Consider the following 16,970-nt stretch of genomic DNA (forward strand, 5'->3'; position numbering starts at 1 on the left):
CAATCCTGGTAGTAGCAGCAGGTAGCAGCAACATCATCTCTCTCTCTCTCTCTGAAGAGTCTAAGACTCACTCCTCAGGTTCCACTTTCCTTTTCAGACTATATTAAGATGTGCATAAAATGTGATTGTTAATTGAGTTTGTTTGAAATTTAAAAAAAACAAAAAAAAAAAAAAAAAAAAAAAACCTAGAAAAAGTAAAGGAAAAAAGGGAAGAAAAAGAAAAAGAAAAAGGGTTATGTATATTATATATTATTTACCCCAAAAAAAATAATTTTCCAGTGTCTAATCTTTATGATTTCCGAATGGGGCACTAGCACTAGGTAAGCCACATGTTCTTTGCCAAATTTGCCAAAATAACGCGTGAATGAATCAAATTTTAAGACGCTTTTTTATTTTTTGATAATATCAATTTTCAAACACTTAAATCAATACGAAGTTACAAACCATGAAAAGAATACATAAGACATGAGCTGGGGCAAAGCTTGTATTAGTCATTTTCTATGAGCTAGGGCACATGTATTAGTCCTATTTTTCAATTTTATTTTTTTTAAAAAAAGTTTTGCTAATTGCCAAAAGCAGGAATTATTATTCAATTTTATGAGCTGGAGCACACCATGAGTCACATGCGTGCGAAGTCTAAATTAAGGAATAGAAAATGATTTATAAAAAGAAAAAAATAAATAAAAAAGAAAGAGAGAAATAACTTTAAGATCTAACAACCAAACACAAAGCGCAAACACAAAACACAAAACACAGACACAAAAACTCTTTCTCTCTGTTTGCTATCAATCAGATTCATATCTTTCTACTACTGTGAACTTGGAAGACATACACAAAGTATGGCTCTGGAAGTGGTTGGTGGAGCTTTCCTGTCTGCTTCCCTTCAGCTGCTGTTTGATAGGATGGCTTCAAAGCAGGTGGTTGACTTCGTCCGTGAAAAGAATGTGGATGATGAGCTGCTGAACAAGTTGAAGATCAAGTTATCGTCTATTAATAAAGTGTTGGATGATGCTGAGAAGAAGCAACTCGCTGATCCTGCTGTGAGGAAATGGCTGAATGAGCTCAAACACACGGTCTACAATACAGAGGACTTGGTGTATGAGATCCACACTGAAGCTTTACGATGCGAGATCGAAGGTAAGCCTCATCTACTCAGCTTCTTCTCTACTAGATCTTATGCTAAGCAAATAAACCAAAGGATAGCCAAGATCCTTGACACACTTGAATATATTGTGCAACAAAAGGATCTGATTGGTTTGAAAGAAGTAGGCCGTGTGGAAAACAAATCTTCACCTAGAGTTTCAATAATAGTACCACCTTTGGAAGACGAATCTGGTATCCATGGTAGGGATGCTGATAAAGAGGCCATTGTTAATTTGTTGCTCTCAGTTACTGGTACTGTTAATAAGATATCTGTAATTCCCATTGTAGGCATGGGTGGGCTGGGCAAGACCACCCTTGCTAAGCTCGCTTACAATGATTTCAGAGTAAACAACTTATTTGACATCAAAATGTGGATTACAGTATCTGATGAGTTTGATGTTTTTATGTTGACAAAAACAATTCTTGAAAAGGTCACTTCTCGAACATGCTCTATCGAGGACCAATACGACCTGCAACTTAAGTTGAAGGAGGTTTTGGAAGGCAAAAAGTTTCTCCTGGTTCTTGACGATGTTTGGAATGAGAATTATGACCGCTGGTATGCATTGAGGAGTCCACTTGAATTTGCAGCGTGTGGAAGTAAGATTATTGTGACAACACGTAGTGAAAGTATTGGATCAATGATGGGCAATGTTCCAAATCATCGTCTTCAAGTAATATCAGATGAAGATGGCTGGAAATTATTTGCAAAACACGTATTCAGTAATAATAATGTGGAGCCAAGTAAATATTCAGATTTGGAAGTGATTGGTAAAAAAATTGTTGAAAAATGCCAAGGTCTTCCTTTAGCAATAATTTCACTTGGTGGTCTTTTGCGCTCCAAACTCAATTCCAAGGAGTGGGAAAAAATACTCAAGAATGATATATGGGAATTGATTGATGAAAAGAAGTGTGACATTCTTCCAGCTCTATGGTTGAGCTATTATTATTTGCCTCCGAATCTAAAAAGATGTTTTGCTTATTGCTCAATTTTTCCAAAAGATGTTCGTTTTGAAAAAGAAAATATAATTTTATTATGGATGGCAGAAGATCTTCTGCAGCCTCAAAAATACAAGACTCTAGAAGAAGTTGGAGATGAGTACTTTAGTGATCTAGTGTCAAGGTCATTCTTTCAATGTGATGACAATTATTTTATCATGCATGATCTTGTGAATGATTTAGCTAGTTTTGTTTCAGGAGAATTCTGTTTGAGATTGGATGATAATGACTCAAAAGTTGTTTCAAGTAATGCTCGCCATTTATCATGTATGGGATATGGCCGTAGAATCAAGAATTTAGAGGCTCTTTCTGAAAATAAGTTATGGCGCACTTTGCTACCAAATAGATTAGAGTCATTAGATTTTGAACCGATGCAAACAATGCAATGCCTAAGAGTGCTTCGTTGCCGTCCAATCTCGCCGTTGCCCGATTCTATTGGAAATTTAAAGCTTCTAAGGTATTTGGATTTACGTTCGAGTAGAGTTGAAACAATACCCGATACAGTTTGTACTTTGTACAACTTGCAGACCTTAATATTGATAGGTTGTTACCAATTTAGATGTTTGCCTAATTCAATTGGCAATTTGAAAAATCTAAGGTACTTGGACTTGTCTAGAACCGCTGTTAAACAGTTACCTGAGACGATATGCAATTTGCCTGATTTGCGTACATTGTCATTGTCATATTGTCCTTGGCTTAGGCGCTTACCAAAGAGTATGGCAAGACTGACCAACTTGCGCCACATCAACATTGAGGGGACTTATTTAGAAGAGATGCCACCTCAAATGTCTGCGTTGAAATTTCTTGAAAAACTAAGTTATTTTATCGTAGGCAAAGATAGTGGATCGAGTATTGAAGAGTTAGAAAAGCTTTCAAATTTGCGTGGTAGTCTTGGCATCAAAAGGCTAGAGAATATTGTAAACGTTGAGGATGTTTCAGTGGCAAATGCATTAATGGATAAGAAGTACCTTACCAGACTGAGTTTGGAGTGGGACAATGATGTTGATGATTCACATAAAGCAAAAAGGTTATTAGAAAGACTTGAACCTCGAATAAATGTGGAAGAGTTGGCAATTGCAAATTATGGAGGTACAAGCTTTCCCGACTGGGTAGGACGTGATTTGTTCTTTCGTTTGGGAATAATGAAGCTAAAGAATTGTCGAAATTGTTATTCGTTGCCACCACTTGGACAACTTCCCTCTCTCAAAGAGCTGTGTGTGAAAGGGTTTGATATGGTGGAGAGAGTAGGGCATGAATTTTACTGCGGTGGTTCTTCTAATTCAATGACTAGGCCATTTAAGTCGTTAGAATTCTTAAAATTTTCAGATATGTCAAGTTGGGAAGAGTGGTTGCTGATGGAAGGTGAGCAAGAAGATGGAGCTTTCCCTAAACTTAGACAGCTTGAATTAAAAAATTGTCCGAAGCTAAGTGCAGCCTGCTTGCCTGATTGTCTTCCATCCTTAAATACTCTTGACATCTCGGGATGCAAAATGCTGCTGGCTTCACTCCAAGGTGATCAACTTCCAACGCTCGAGGTGTTGGCATTATCTTCCTGTCCAGAAGTGGAGTCATTTCCAGAAGGGAGATTGCCCTCCAATATCCATACAATCCGCATTTCGCGTTGCAGAAAACTGGTCTCACTTTTGGAAGAGGGATGGCCTTCGAATTTAAAATCACTTTCAATTTGGGGATGCAGTGACCTATTTAATATCAACATGCCGTGGAATCTGGGGATGCTCACCTCTCTTACATCTTTAACAATCGGCGGGCAAAATGTAGCGCTGGTTTCATTTTTGGAGGAAGGGCGACTTCCCATCACCCTCACTTCTCTCAATCTACTGTTTATTGACAATCTTAGATCCCTACATAGCAAGGCCTTTCGAAGTCTAACCTCCCTCAAAAAATTGAAAATTTATAAGTGCACTCATCTCCAGTGCTTGCCAGAAGAAGGTCTGCCTGCTTCTCTTGAACTGTTGTCGATCGAGAGTTGTCCTTTGGTAGCTCAACGCTGCCAGAGAGAGAAAGGGGAAGATTGGCCCAAGATCGCTCACATCCCTCGTATACGGATAGTTGACAGAGTTATATATGATGATATGTACTAATTATACAGAGATGTCCATCTTCTCCAAAATTGTTCAGGTATTTATTTATTATTTTCTTTTCTAGAATCTCTGACATTATGCTTTGAATTTTACTCTCTGTTTGTTTTCAATTTTTGATGAATATTCATTCTCTATCACTTCACTTTAAAAATATCTGTTACTCTTCATTTCCTCTTCCTATGATTATGTACAATTAATTGATGTGCCTCAACATTAATAAGGAGTAAATATCAGTAAGATTAATTATAGTATTTTTATTTATTTTTTTCTCCATTTTAAAACTGCTTCTGGTTGTTGACAGAGATCTTGATTTACAATTTTTAACCCTTCCTTCTGGACTTGATTCTATAATCTTTTTTCAAAAACAAAAGCACTTAAATCTAGTTAGATTTTGATGTCTGTATATATGTGTAGTAATGATGCTTTTTGTGTAAAAATGGTGGGATTGACCTTTTTGGTACCTTTTGCATATTTTTCATTCATATTCTTAAACCTCAGAACAAGGCTACCTTGACGTTTAATTCATTTAATTTTCCAGAGACAGGGCTACCTCGACGCTAGAGAATTTCTTCCTGCAATCTGTTGCTGTGCTGTTCCGAAGTACTTCTTTCCGCATCTTTTGCTTATGTGACTGTCCATTTACAACATGTCCCATTGACAACATGTCCTCCAACATGGCAAGAAATTGAGGTCCACAATTTAAAATTTCAATTTCAAAATGTAATCACTTCGCTAATTTTATATTTGAAAGTGTAATATTTCTGTATATAATGCTCTTATTGTCATTGTAGGTGGCTCACATTTTCTGATAAAGGAAAAAGCCGGGTAAGATTAATTTTTCTCTTCTCTTGTGCTTAAACAAAAGTAGCTACACTTGCTTCTTTCATTTAAAGCCTGTTATGTATTATATGATGCAATATTAATCAATACCGTGCAGATCCATTCTTTATCCCTCTGGCAAACACTAGTGTGCAGCAGTTAACTCGTGTAAGGGGTTTCATTTCCAAGTTCTATCTAATGCGGTCATAGTAGCTGACTCAATATACTGCCAAGCTTCCTGGTAACTACTCCATACTGCCATGATCTCTTTAATTGTTTCAAACCGCTTCTGGGATTTTGAAACTTCATTTTTGAATCTGAGGCATGATTAACCTTATGAAAGTAATGCCATGTAGCCACAATGAGAAGAAAATGTCCTAGAGATATACTATGCAATGCTGCTTAAGATCATAAGACTTTATATTCTAGCCGTCTAACAATAGCTTCACAGCATGTGAAAGATTTCCTCCAAAAACATGTTCTTTTTGGATGGAAGAGTTAAACAATTTTTATAATCCGTTAGCATACCTTAATTATGTCTACCATCACTTGGATCTCAAAAACCTTTAACTGTGAAAACTACTAATAAAACCCAATAAATTGAAAAGATGAATTAGACGACTGTCATCCTACAATTTAGGAATTGATCTTCCTTTACTTTAGCAATTTATTTCCTTGTCTACCTTGATTTGATTACCTATATTTTTGGGCTTTCTTGTATAGACATTCTACGTTATTTTACTTCGTGTGTAGATCCTACAAAACAATTATACAAATATTGAATTCAAGTATATTTTTCAGCCTAACGTGTTTTTTGTTTTCTCTTCTTCAAAAATTCTCACTCATGGCAGAATATTCTTCAGCTTCCTTTTGTTTAGGATCAGAACTGTCTGACAAGATGCTACATATATTTAGATCGGCAAATTAGTGACCTTGCTATTTGTGGTTATGTGGGAAATCCATGGAATGCCTCAAATCATAATTGGAGCCTCTATGGGAATAAGTAGAAATCAAACGCATTTGGAAATTGATAACTGTTTATGTGAAGATGGAAACAAAAAGCATTTAAAAAATGTCTCCATGTGAAAAGTAAGTAGAATGAAAATCATTGTATTTCATTTATACACAGGGAAAATTCATGTTTACAACGTAATCAAAGTGAAATTTTGACTTGTTGCAGACACCATTGAAGATTCTTCCTTTACGTTGGATATCTAGCTTGTGCTAGGAGGAGAAAGCTGATCACATTACTCTTGCCGTTTGGAAAGCTTGGACAACTTTCTGTATACTATGTTTGCAAGCAGCCATTCTTTGTTTGTTTGTGTAGTCTGTTGTGCAGAGTAAAGACTTTTTTTTTGTTAAATGCAGAGTAAAGACCAGTCATGCATGTAGAAGGCTCACCTTTTATAAAATTAATTATGTCCATTATTGGAATGGAATGTATAAAGATAACAAGACCATATTTTCCTTTGGATGAATAAGGAATTGTCAAAGTTGCCTCCATTAAAAATATTAGGCCAACACTGTGGCGGTTATATTGTACAACACTTAATTTTAGACCGACAGAAAATGGATCATACAAATTTATTCCCCATTACATATTCTATTCATTTCATCTTCAAAAGCCAGAAAAATAATCGTGTTACTAGTTTTATATTGATAGATTCTCGAACTAGTAAATTTATAAAAAATTTGGAAAAAGATATTAAATTGGATAGGAAAATTACAGTAAAATGACACTTGCTAACCCCATTAATCACAAAATTTCTTTTTGTTAATTCTGTTCCCCATTTGGAATTTTTTCACAGAGATTTCCTTTTAGTTCTAGTGAAGACTTATAAACAAGCTTGCTTGGTTCTCTATCTCATATTACCTCTTAACTCATTATTTACCAATCCAAGGTATAGAATAGGACTAACTACTTTGGTGTGTCCTAATTTACCAATAATTACATTATTATTAAAAGTATTTCTGGTTGTGGAAGGGCTTGGGAATACTTATTGAAAGTTCTCGCAAGAAGTTCCAGTTATATTTTTCCAACTAGCTTTTTGTCCTTTATTTCGTAAAAGAAAAGTTCTAAGTAGTTGCGGCCGGTCATATGTGAGCACCAACCAGGCTTAGAGAAAGTTGGGTGAGAAGTGGTTCCTGTTGTACATTGTGCTCTTTTCTTCTTCTGGTACACAAGAAAATGCTGTTACGAATGAGTGTTGCTCACTACGATTCCAAGATGTGCAAATCCATGTAGCCACCTAATAATAACAAAATGAGCCTTTCAAGTTGTACGGAAGATTCAAGATACTTTCTAAGTCCAATGAAACCAAAACTATCCAAACATGAGAAACCTCAATTCTAGGGAGGAAGGGTTAAAAAAAAAAAAGGATTTTAGTGCATATATTCATTCTGGTTCTACAACTACAAATAGCTAGATCTTTGACTTAACCCAACAAGAAGAACTATATAAAAGCAGTGGTACTATCACCTTGAAAAGAAGTTATAGAATTTGCAAAAATAGCAGCCTAATACAAGGACAAGCACAAAGAAATATCCAACACGTAGTTCCAGACAAGTTGAGCAATCTGTTGTCGACCAATAACATATAAGCCATACCTGACCATGTTCAATTTGAGATAGCCTCAACAGGCTTTGCTGATAAATCCTGCAACCCACAGACCATATTGGCAGGGACAGCTAGATCAATCATCTTTGGATAAGGAAGGTTCAGATCTGTGAAACAGTCATTTTAACTTAATACAAACTCACAGAATATAAGTAAAACATATAAAATTGCAGCTGTCATTTTGCATGTTGGTAATGCTAGATAATTATACTTACTTTCCATGATATTTCTAAATGTTTCCTGCATAGAAAAGATTAAAGTTGTCAAGGTCAGATAGTGATGAAGTGGAAAAGTACCGACATTAGGTATAATATAAACAAAAACAGAGACAAACCAAAATGATGTCTTACATATAGATTAAAAACATGCAAAATTCAATTCAAGAATTTCAGCTTTATCTAGCTCTTAACAAGCTGTTTTTTTTTTTTTTTTTTTTTTCAATTTATTTATTTATTTGTCATCCAAATTAACACAATCTATGCGATCCTCTTTCATTTTTTTTCTCTTCTGTTTCATTGGAGTTCTTATAACACCAGCGTGAACTATCAGCAGTTTTCAAATGATTTTTCAAAAAAATATTGATAAATATGTCAAGTAAATGCTTGGTTTGATTCCATTGAATCTAATACAACACAGGGAACTAGCACGCCATGGCATCTTTAATTAAAGTCTTTCTACCAAGGATTCGGAAATCAATACAATGGTACAATCATTTTCCAGATAGCAACTTTGAAATCTTTCTAAGAAACAATAAGATATTCACATGATAGGGCAAATAATTTACCTCATCTCTTGTGAGCCGAGGATTATAGAGCATCTCCTCGCCCACAGTGCTAACCTGTAATCAAGGTAGCATATGGCATAAGAAACAGACCCAAGAAAAAATGGAAATATATATATATATATAAAATAAAAATTAAAAAAATAAAAACAACGCAAAAGAAACAGTGGATAATTCCATACGGTGAATCCCTTGTAATCATGAGCAGGGTAGATTAGTGTATCCTTGGGCAATGTAAAGATCTGGATTTATAACACAAAAAGAGAATTAGTGGTTTCCTGGTGAAATGTCTAAAAGGCCAAATGTATTTAACAATTTCTTTATCATGGAAACACAATTTCCTACTTCCTGATCTCAAATCCTTGCCTGCGAATGCACTGACTTGTAGAGTTCATGTGAACTCCCACCCTGCAAGCAGATAAAAGAAATTAAATCAAGCTGCCTTATAAATGATCAACACTCCTCATTTCAAGAATGAAATAAGAAGTACATTGGAAGGCCATCTACAGTTTTCTGTTTCCTGTTTCTGAAAAAACTGTCAAAAACATTTTGAAGATGTTAAGAATGAGGATTTGACACACTAAACCTGAAAATCAGTTCTTCCACAACCACGTATTAGTAAGGCATCCCCAGTAAAGGCCATCCTTGGTTGGGGCTGATCAGGGCCATCCCCTGTAACATATGTAACACAGCCTAAAGTATGGCCTGGAGTAGATCGAACCTGCAACAAAATTTACTTATAAACACACCTATATGCACATCTATAGATGTGTCCACATCCACACCCACACCCATATCCACTAACACACAACACAAGCTGTCACCAGCAAGGATCACTGGTTACTGTTGCACCAGAAATGATATGCATCAGCATACACTTTGGGATTTATTTAATTCCATAAACTTTAAATGTGACTTTCCTCGAGATTTGAGTAAAAACACATTTAGAACAGCGAAGATAGCAATGCATCAACTCTCGCTTCACACAGATGGATTTACTTGAAACCTTTTTAACATAAAACAAGCCCAGGAAATAAGCCAAAGAAGTCATGTTCCAGATTCTTAACAACAAATACATAAATAAATAAATAAATCATGTAGATTGAAAACTAAGCAGGCTCAACAAATAGATGATGGGCTATTCTGAAACAGTGCTCAAGATTCAAGAAAGAAACTGGGAACAAGTATGGCTACTGCTTCACCATGCATATGAACAGACATTCACCCTAAGATTTTTTCACAACCTAATAATATTCTCAATTTCTTCGGTAACTGAAACAAGTATGCATGCTTCTGTATAATACAGTTCTCCATAAAATAAAATAACAACAGAAACAACAAGTTTCTCTGTTCCGCTTTGTAAAAAACTAACTATATAAGTAACAAGCAGCTTTGGTCAAACCTCCAAAAACAGGTCACCGAAATATATCTTATCACCAGCTTGAATCAGGAAGTCCGCTTTTGATTTGCTTGCTTCAGAAATGACAGATTTCACAGCTGGAACCTTGGTCTACAATAAACAAATTCACATATCAGTGGAGTGCATAAAGAAAATAAAAAAGGTAAAATTCCATTTTTGTTTCTACAGAATCAAATAGAAACAAACTCTAATGATAAACTAGCACTTCGGTGAAGATATTCAAAGCAACACAAGGCAAAATTACTTATCATATTTATGTAGGTAAGTGGTATCAAACCTTTATGAGGCCAGTGCCAGTTATATGGTCAGCATGGACATGCGTGTTCATAGCATAAATTAACTTGAGTCCCAACTCTTTAACAAGGGAAAGGTCTCTCTCCGCGGTCTTGTCAACTGGGTCAATCAATTTGACATGGAAAGGAAAGCTAACCAGAGCAGGTTTATCGGGATGAGAGACATCGGCGAGCAAGTAAGTATAGGTGGAGGAATCCTTCTCGAAGAGCTGACGGAAGAGTAGCCTCCCGGAAGGATGAGACGGCGTCGTGTAAGCGCGCGAGACCATCGTTTGGAAGGTGATCAACTTAGAGCGAGATGATGATGGAGAGGCTAGGGTTTGCGAGGAGGAGATATTCAGGAAATGGGAAGGAGATCTCCGAGCAAGAGATAAGCAGCAGCGGATGAGATTCATGGCCAGCGGCTCTGATCCAATGCTCTCTCACTGAGCGCTCCAGAACAAAGAGCTTGCGGAGAAAGATAGAGAGAGAGCGATTGGAAATGGAATGGACTCGTTGTGGCTGAATAATGGTGATGTTTGTGTTTTGGAAGTTGTGCGCGCCAATGACGAAGCGTGTGACTGAAAGTGACAGCGCACTCGTCGGAGTATTTATGCCAAAACAAAAGTTTTTGTTTTTTTTTTTTTTTTTTTTTAGCTCAAATGCCAAAACAAAAAGTTGGTAATGCCGTAGAGGCACTAACAACCTACAAGTGGCACGTTTTCTGTTTTCCTTTTCTTTATTTTCATTGGACAAATAATTCAATATTATTATTATTATTATTTTATTTATTTTTATCTATAATTATTTTCTTTTCTTTTCTTTTTATTTATCAATTATTATTTTAACATACATTTTTATGCCATAGTCCTGCTTTATGCTTTCAAACTCCAAGGTTTTAGTTTAAAATATATATATATATATATATATATATTAAAGGTAGCCAATATATATTTACCAAATAAGCATACACTTCACAAGTGTGGATGAGCAGCAGAACTCAATATTGATTAAAAGTTAGAGTTGGTGATTGATGGAATAATCTCATATGGTTGGAACTTGTATGATTGAACAATTTAAATATAATGATAATAATAATAATAAAAAAACAATTAAGATATATTCAGCTAAAGAATGAATAGCAAAATTAGGATTTTTTAACAAAATTAGGATTGTTTTTTTTTTTTTTGGTATGATACATAATATCTTTTTATGCAATTGTCAAAAATTGAGTTTACCAAATATGATTTTCAATTCAATGGTTAAGAAGTTTATGTAAGATATAAATAAAATCTACCACATTATTTTTCTATATATCATGTGTTTTTAGCATTATTATTATTATTTGATAACTATTTTTAAAAATTTATTCAAGGTATTGAATATACCATGTTTGATATCTGTGAACCAAAGTTTCTATAATATTTGCTTGTAATATGAGAAATATACTTAAATGAAAAATTTTAAAATAATTTTAATATAAGAGAAAAAAATTTTGGGCCATTGTTTATGTCGGGGCCCAAAGCGGTTAAGCGGGTCCAGGCTTCACCTGTTCGGGCCATAATTCCGCGGCTGCATTGCTATGAGGAAACTTTGATCGTGAAAGTTTATTTATTTATTTGTATTTACAGAAATTGATAAATCACTCACAATTATGATAAAAGTTTTTTAATAATTTTTTTATCATTTAATGTGTCAAACCCACAACGTTTTTATCATAATTGTGAGTGATTTATCAACTAAGTCAATATTTTTTTTCTCTTTTTAATTCTAAACAAAATTTGATGATTAAGAGGTAAAAATGCATTAGAGTTAATTGAATAAATTAATTGGTAGGACAAAATATATATTCTATAATTTAAGGGTGTAAAATGTAATTATGCTAAAATCATTTGATTTTGATATAGATAATAGATGTTATCAATTAAGTGTCTTATAAAACGTTAAGAACTTCAAGCAAAAAAAATATAAAAAGTTAAGAACAATAATTATAAAACTGATTTCTACAGAGAAAACTAAACAAAATTCCATATATATATATATATATATGTATAAAAAAAAAAGATTGTTAACCAAAAAAAAAAAAATTCGTTTATATTTATCTAGAAGGTTGGCAGTCTACTTCTCAGAAACCACGAATTCGAATCACACGAATACATGAGAATTTTGGATAGTTTTGTAATATTTCTTCCAACTTCCAAACGTGAATTTCTGAGATGGCGGCGATGTTGAAGCACGTGGTTCAGTTAGGGATTAGTTCCGGTAGGGTCAGCTTTGACAATATCCAATCCTTAATTTCATCGTCATCTTCTTCCTATGTCAATGGACTTTACAGGCTGCTTTGTACCAAAGTCAATGTAAATCACGCCGTTATTAATAGCTTTGCCCCCGGTAAATCAATTGCTTTTTACGATAATTTACTTATTTTTGAAGAAACTTATTTGACCGCCCCACCCCAAAGCTTAACAACTAGTTTAATTTTAATCTTATTATTATTATTATTGGTTAATTGGGTAATATCTAGTTTGAGAGGCAATGGCTATCACGGATATTCTGAACGACCGTAATGTAGCAGTGCATAAGGTCAGCTTTTTGTATTTATACTTGTAATGTGTTTTATGGTTTGTATTTGCATTTCGTATTGTGTTTGTGTTTGTATTTCTATTCGTTTGTTGGGTTTGCCTTTTAAGCAACATGAAAAAAAAAAAATGTAAAATGGTGTTAAAATAATGAGTGTTTGTATATAGTATATGATTTTGATATAGGATATGATTTTGATTTTGAACCGATATGAATCGTATTGGTTATACATATATCCAATAAGTCTCCAAGTACATTGTTTAGGAGTTAGGACTTCATTTTTGGTCATTAATTAACTAATTAATGATAAGATTTTAAATGGTGTGACATATGGCTGACTAGGGATTACTAGCGATTCTGGCTCTCATTGTAGGCAATTAGCAATGCTTACAATTAGAATCGAGGATGGAATGAGTATTATTCTATATATGTATTAGTTTTGATGTTTTGGTATGTTGATGTGACAAGTGTTAAGTGTGTTTGTTGATTGTTTAAGTAAAAATTCATGTTATAATTGGCTGTTACATCAATTGATGGATTTGAAACAAAGAAAACTTAAGATGGTTAAATAGCAACCTTTAGTACTTAATACTACTATAGTATTTACTGTTTTCTGACAAGATCAAATGTTATACAAATTATCAAAGCTGATTCTCTGATTAAACGTAGGAAAACAAACGCGGAAGATTATAGGACATTGGAAGAAAATGTCTATACATACATTCATGTTGCAATTTATTCTAGTATTCATCTAGTTATTCTCTTTTTCATTTGTCATAGACTTACATCGATGTTAAATTCCCATTGCGAAGCTTAGAGCTTTGTTTTCCAATTTTAGTACATTTTGCTATCATATTTATAGTTTTCTGATTTGTCTATCTTTCTTATCAAAAGTCATGTGTTTGTGGATGCAGGAGAATCATTTTTCTTCTGTGCAACGTGAGATAGAGAAGCTCGACAAATTTGTATCATTTCTGGATATGCTTAGGGCTGACATAGGGAAGATGCCCATTGAATTTGAATCAAGGTATTTGTTCAGAAAACGAAATACTTTTGGCTTCTATACCACCTACATAACTTTCAAATATATATATATATATTTTATTGGTTAGTCTAATTTTTTCTCCCTTGTTATGTTGTAGGATTGATGATGCAATCAAATCTCTCCTACGGCTTGCAGTAGGAGTCACATGTAGGTATCTCATTGTTGGTCCATTAGTTGCTGTAGTTGGTCTCGCAGTATCATGTTTTTACAGGTAGCAGCAGATTGGGAGCTGTCATGGTCAAAAACCAAGGTTATTAGGAGTTTTTTAACTTTGAAGTATGGGTTTGATAATGATGTACATGGATTAGTTTGACACTTTCCTGACTTTTCATAATCTAAACCTAACACTTTCCTAACTTTTCATAATCTAAATCTATGGAGAGGTTAGGCGTTGTATTATATTTTGAGGATTACATAATATGCAGTTATGTATCTCCTTTTAGCGACTGTGCATGAACATTTGAATTACAGTATTAAGACAGAGGGAGGGAAAAAAGAGGAGTGAAGATGCATACTTAACAAATGGTTGTTTATGACAGCGAACTGGATTGTGCTACTTGAATCTTAAAATATTAAATTTTCTTTTTTTCGACTTTTGGCTTATGTTCATGAAAAAATCTTATCAATTTTCTAATAAAGGGGTCTTTTTCTTTTCTTTCTTTCTTCTTCTTCTTCTTCTTCTTCTTTTTTTTTTTTTTTTTCACAGGTGTTTTTTTTTCTAAACTTGTAGTTGCATATTATAGAGCATGATGCAAATAGTAGTGGTCACAGTGACATGTCATGGGAGAAAAATGAAGAAATTTATGTGCGCTAGCTCCATATGTTTGTTCAACTCGAGGGAATTAATGAACTTTTTCATCAGAATTTGAATAGGAGAAAAAAGAACTTGTATGTGCTTGGAAATCAAGAAAATGTTGACTTTGAGAAATTTTGGAAATTCAGACTAAAAATTTTATCAAGAAAATGGTAACTTTGAGAAAAAAGAAATGAAATAACTGCCTCTTCTTTATTACGAAAAAAAAAAAAAATTAACTAGTTACTATTCTACTTTTATTTGACAATACATGATTTATTCAGCATAAAAAATTGTATGCTTATTTCTACACATTCATGAAGGCTGAAGAAGTAACAGATGAAGTGAATTTTTGGGCTGATAAAGCAAGCTATGGACAAATAAAAGAATTCCTCCCATCTGGAATTGCCAGAGGAGATGTGAGGCTAAAGTCCCAGGAAAATAGAAACCACACATCTCCACTTCACCAGGGGAACAAGTCCCTTTTCAGGAACATGAACACCTAAACAACAACCAAGACTGTATATGTGTTCTGAATTGGTAACTGTATGCGAATAGATAAAATATTCATATTTATATCTATATGTGCATTATATACGCCTTAAACTGCTTTTCTCTCATCATTCAGGGCAAAGTATTTATCTTATCTTTATCTTTATTCTGTAGATTCTTGACCTTTGTGGGATCTAGCAGAGGGTAGATTGGAGAAGAAAGAAGCAAAGAAAGGGAGTTTTTTTGACAGAGTGAGGACATGTTTTGAATTATTACTTTGAACTTGGAGAATATAATTGAATTATGCAAGGATTCAAGAAAAAACAAGACAATATAACTTAATTTTTACTATGTTCTACTTGTAGTTCTCTTTCTCTCTCTTATCTAGGACATTTTTGTAGAAATGTAGCACTTTCACTTTGCAGTGACAGCTGTGTTTCTTTTCACCTAGCATAATTACTCTAAGAAGCATTTGGTTTTTCATACTTGCAGAACCTAAAATCTGGGGCAGAAGAACTTTTTCCTAAGGAAGAGAAAAATGACCAAGAAAGCAAGAAAAGACTGTTTTAAGTATGGATATTGATGAAATTCTTGAAAGAGCAGAGAAGGTTGAAGAAAAGGAAGCTGAAGGAGAGCAGGGGAATGAATTGTTGAGTGCTTTTAAGGCAAGTTAATGATACTTTTGTATGTGAATGCCAAGGTTGCTAATTTTGGTAGTACTGAAGATGAATTCAATTTATCCTCAAAAGAAAAAAAAGGAAAAAACAAGCATGATTTGAGTTTTGCATTATTAGATTCTCCAACTAGTAAGTTTATACAAAATTTAAACGAAACGTTAAATTGAAAAGCAAAATAATAATAAAATGACACTTGCTAAACCCATTAAACACGAAATTTCTTTTGTTTACTTAACCTCTGCTAACCCAATTTGGATTTTTGTCACGCAGATTTCCTATTAGTTATACTGAGAACTTATATGCAAGCTTGCTTGGTTCTCAATCTGATATTACCTCTTAATTCATTGTTTACCAATCAAAGGTATAGAATAGAACTAACACTTGTGGAGTGTCCTATTTACCAATAATCACATTATTATTAAAAAGTACTTCTGCTTGTGGAAAGGCTTCAGCATACTCTGCTTGAAAGTTTTGCAAGAAGTTCTTGTTAAATTTTCCAACTAGCTTTTTGTCCTTCATTTTAAATAAGAAAAATTCCAAGTAGTTGCAAGCGGTTATATGTGACCACCAACCAAGCTTATAGAAAGTTGGGTGCGAAGTGGTTCCTGTTGCACATTGCGTTTTTCCTTCTTCTGTAACACAAGAAAATGCTGTTGTGAATGAGTGTTGCTCACTATGATTCCAAGGTGTGCAAATTCATGTAGCCACCCAGTTAAAAACAAAATGAGCCACTAAGATGCGCAAGTGTTTAATGCAATTAACTCTTTTTTAATATTATTTAAAATAAAATTATTGTAAAGCACATTTTAGTAGTCGTTTTATTTTTTTGAAAAATTAAAGCAAAAAAAAAAAAAGAAAGAAGAAAGCATTTAGAAGCAACTGCTCAATAAATAAACCGAAAGCAACCAAACTGAAACAGATGTGGGCCGACAAGCGTCTGAGTTTTGACCAAGTTGCATGAATGGGGCTCCATTAACCAGAGAGTTTAGGATCCCATTAAGTTTTATGACTTTTTTTTTTTTTTTTGGGGGGGGAATTTTAATTTTGATGACATTGATTAAAAAAAAAAAAAAAACAGTAATAAAATAAAATGAAACAGAGCAGAACTTTGCTTTGATAAACATTTAGTCGCATTTATTGAATGAAGAAAGCTGGGACTTCTTCCTCACAACTATCCTGATAGTAGCAGCAGGTAGCAGCAACATCATCTCTCTCTCTCTCTCTCTCTCTCTC

General features: G+C 34.0%; 2 protein-coding genes across 6 annotated transcripts; one reads left to right on the forward strand and one right to left on the reverse strand.

The window, feature by feature from the left end:
- The first annotated feature begins 649 nt into the window (after positions 1–649).
- On the forward strand, positions 650–7,466 carry LOC125421973 (putative disease resistance RPP13-like protein 1). 4 transcript variants are annotated; one of them, XM_060816485.1, is made up of 6 exons: positions 664–4,278; positions 4,780–4,931; positions 5,033–5,066; positions 5,179–5,301; positions 5,912–6,149; positions 6,241–7,466. In XM_060816485.1, the coding sequence occupies exon 1, from the start codon at positions 840–842 to the stop codon at positions 4,239–4,241; it is 3,402 nt and encodes a 1,133-aa protein (XP_060672468.1). In that variant the 5' UTR covers positions 664–839; the 3' UTR covers positions 4,242–4,278; positions 4,780–4,931; positions 5,033–5,066; positions 5,179–5,301; positions 5,912–6,149; positions 6,241–7,466. The 4 variants fall into 4 exon arrangements, with proteins under 4 accessions (XP_060672470.1, XP_060672468.1, XP_060672469.1 ...); XM_060816486.1 differs by having other exon boundaries at positions 5,924–6,149; XM_060816487.1 differs by lacking the exon at positions 4,780–4,931 and having other exon boundaries at positions 650–4,278.
- A 201-nt stretch (positions 7,467–7,667) lies between these two features.
- On the reverse strand, positions 7,668–10,708 carry LOC132803443 (persulfide dioxygenase ETHE1 homolog, mitochondrial-like). 2 transcript variants are annotated; one of them, XM_060816490.1, is made up of 8 exons: positions 10,156–10,704; positions 9,861–9,968; positions 9,045–9,179; positions 8,825–8,866; positions 8,641–8,700; positions 8,462–8,515; positions 7,893–7,917; positions 7,668–7,784 (listed from the first exon to the last, which is right to left on the reverse strand). In XM_060816490.1, the coding sequence occupies exons 1-8, from the start codon at positions 10,564–10,566 to the stop codon at positions 7,678–7,680; spliced, it is 942 nt and encodes a 313-aa protein (XP_060672473.1). In that variant the 5' UTR covers positions 10,567–10,704; the 3' UTR covers positions 7,668–7,677. The 2 variants fall into 2 exon arrangements, with proteins under 2 accessions (XP_060672473.1, XP_060672474.1); XM_060816491.1 differs by lacking the exon at positions 9,861–9,968 and having other exon boundaries at positions 10,156–10,708.
- Positions 10,709–16,970: the final 6,262 nt, after the last annotated feature.

This window comes from Ziziphus jujuba, chromosome 4 (assembly GCF_031755915.1).
Source record: "Ziziphus jujuba cultivar Dongzao chromosome 4, ASM3175591v1".
Lineage (NCBI taxonomy): Eukaryota > Viridiplantae > Streptophyta > Magnoliopsida > Rosales > Rhamnaceae > Ziziphus > Ziziphus jujuba.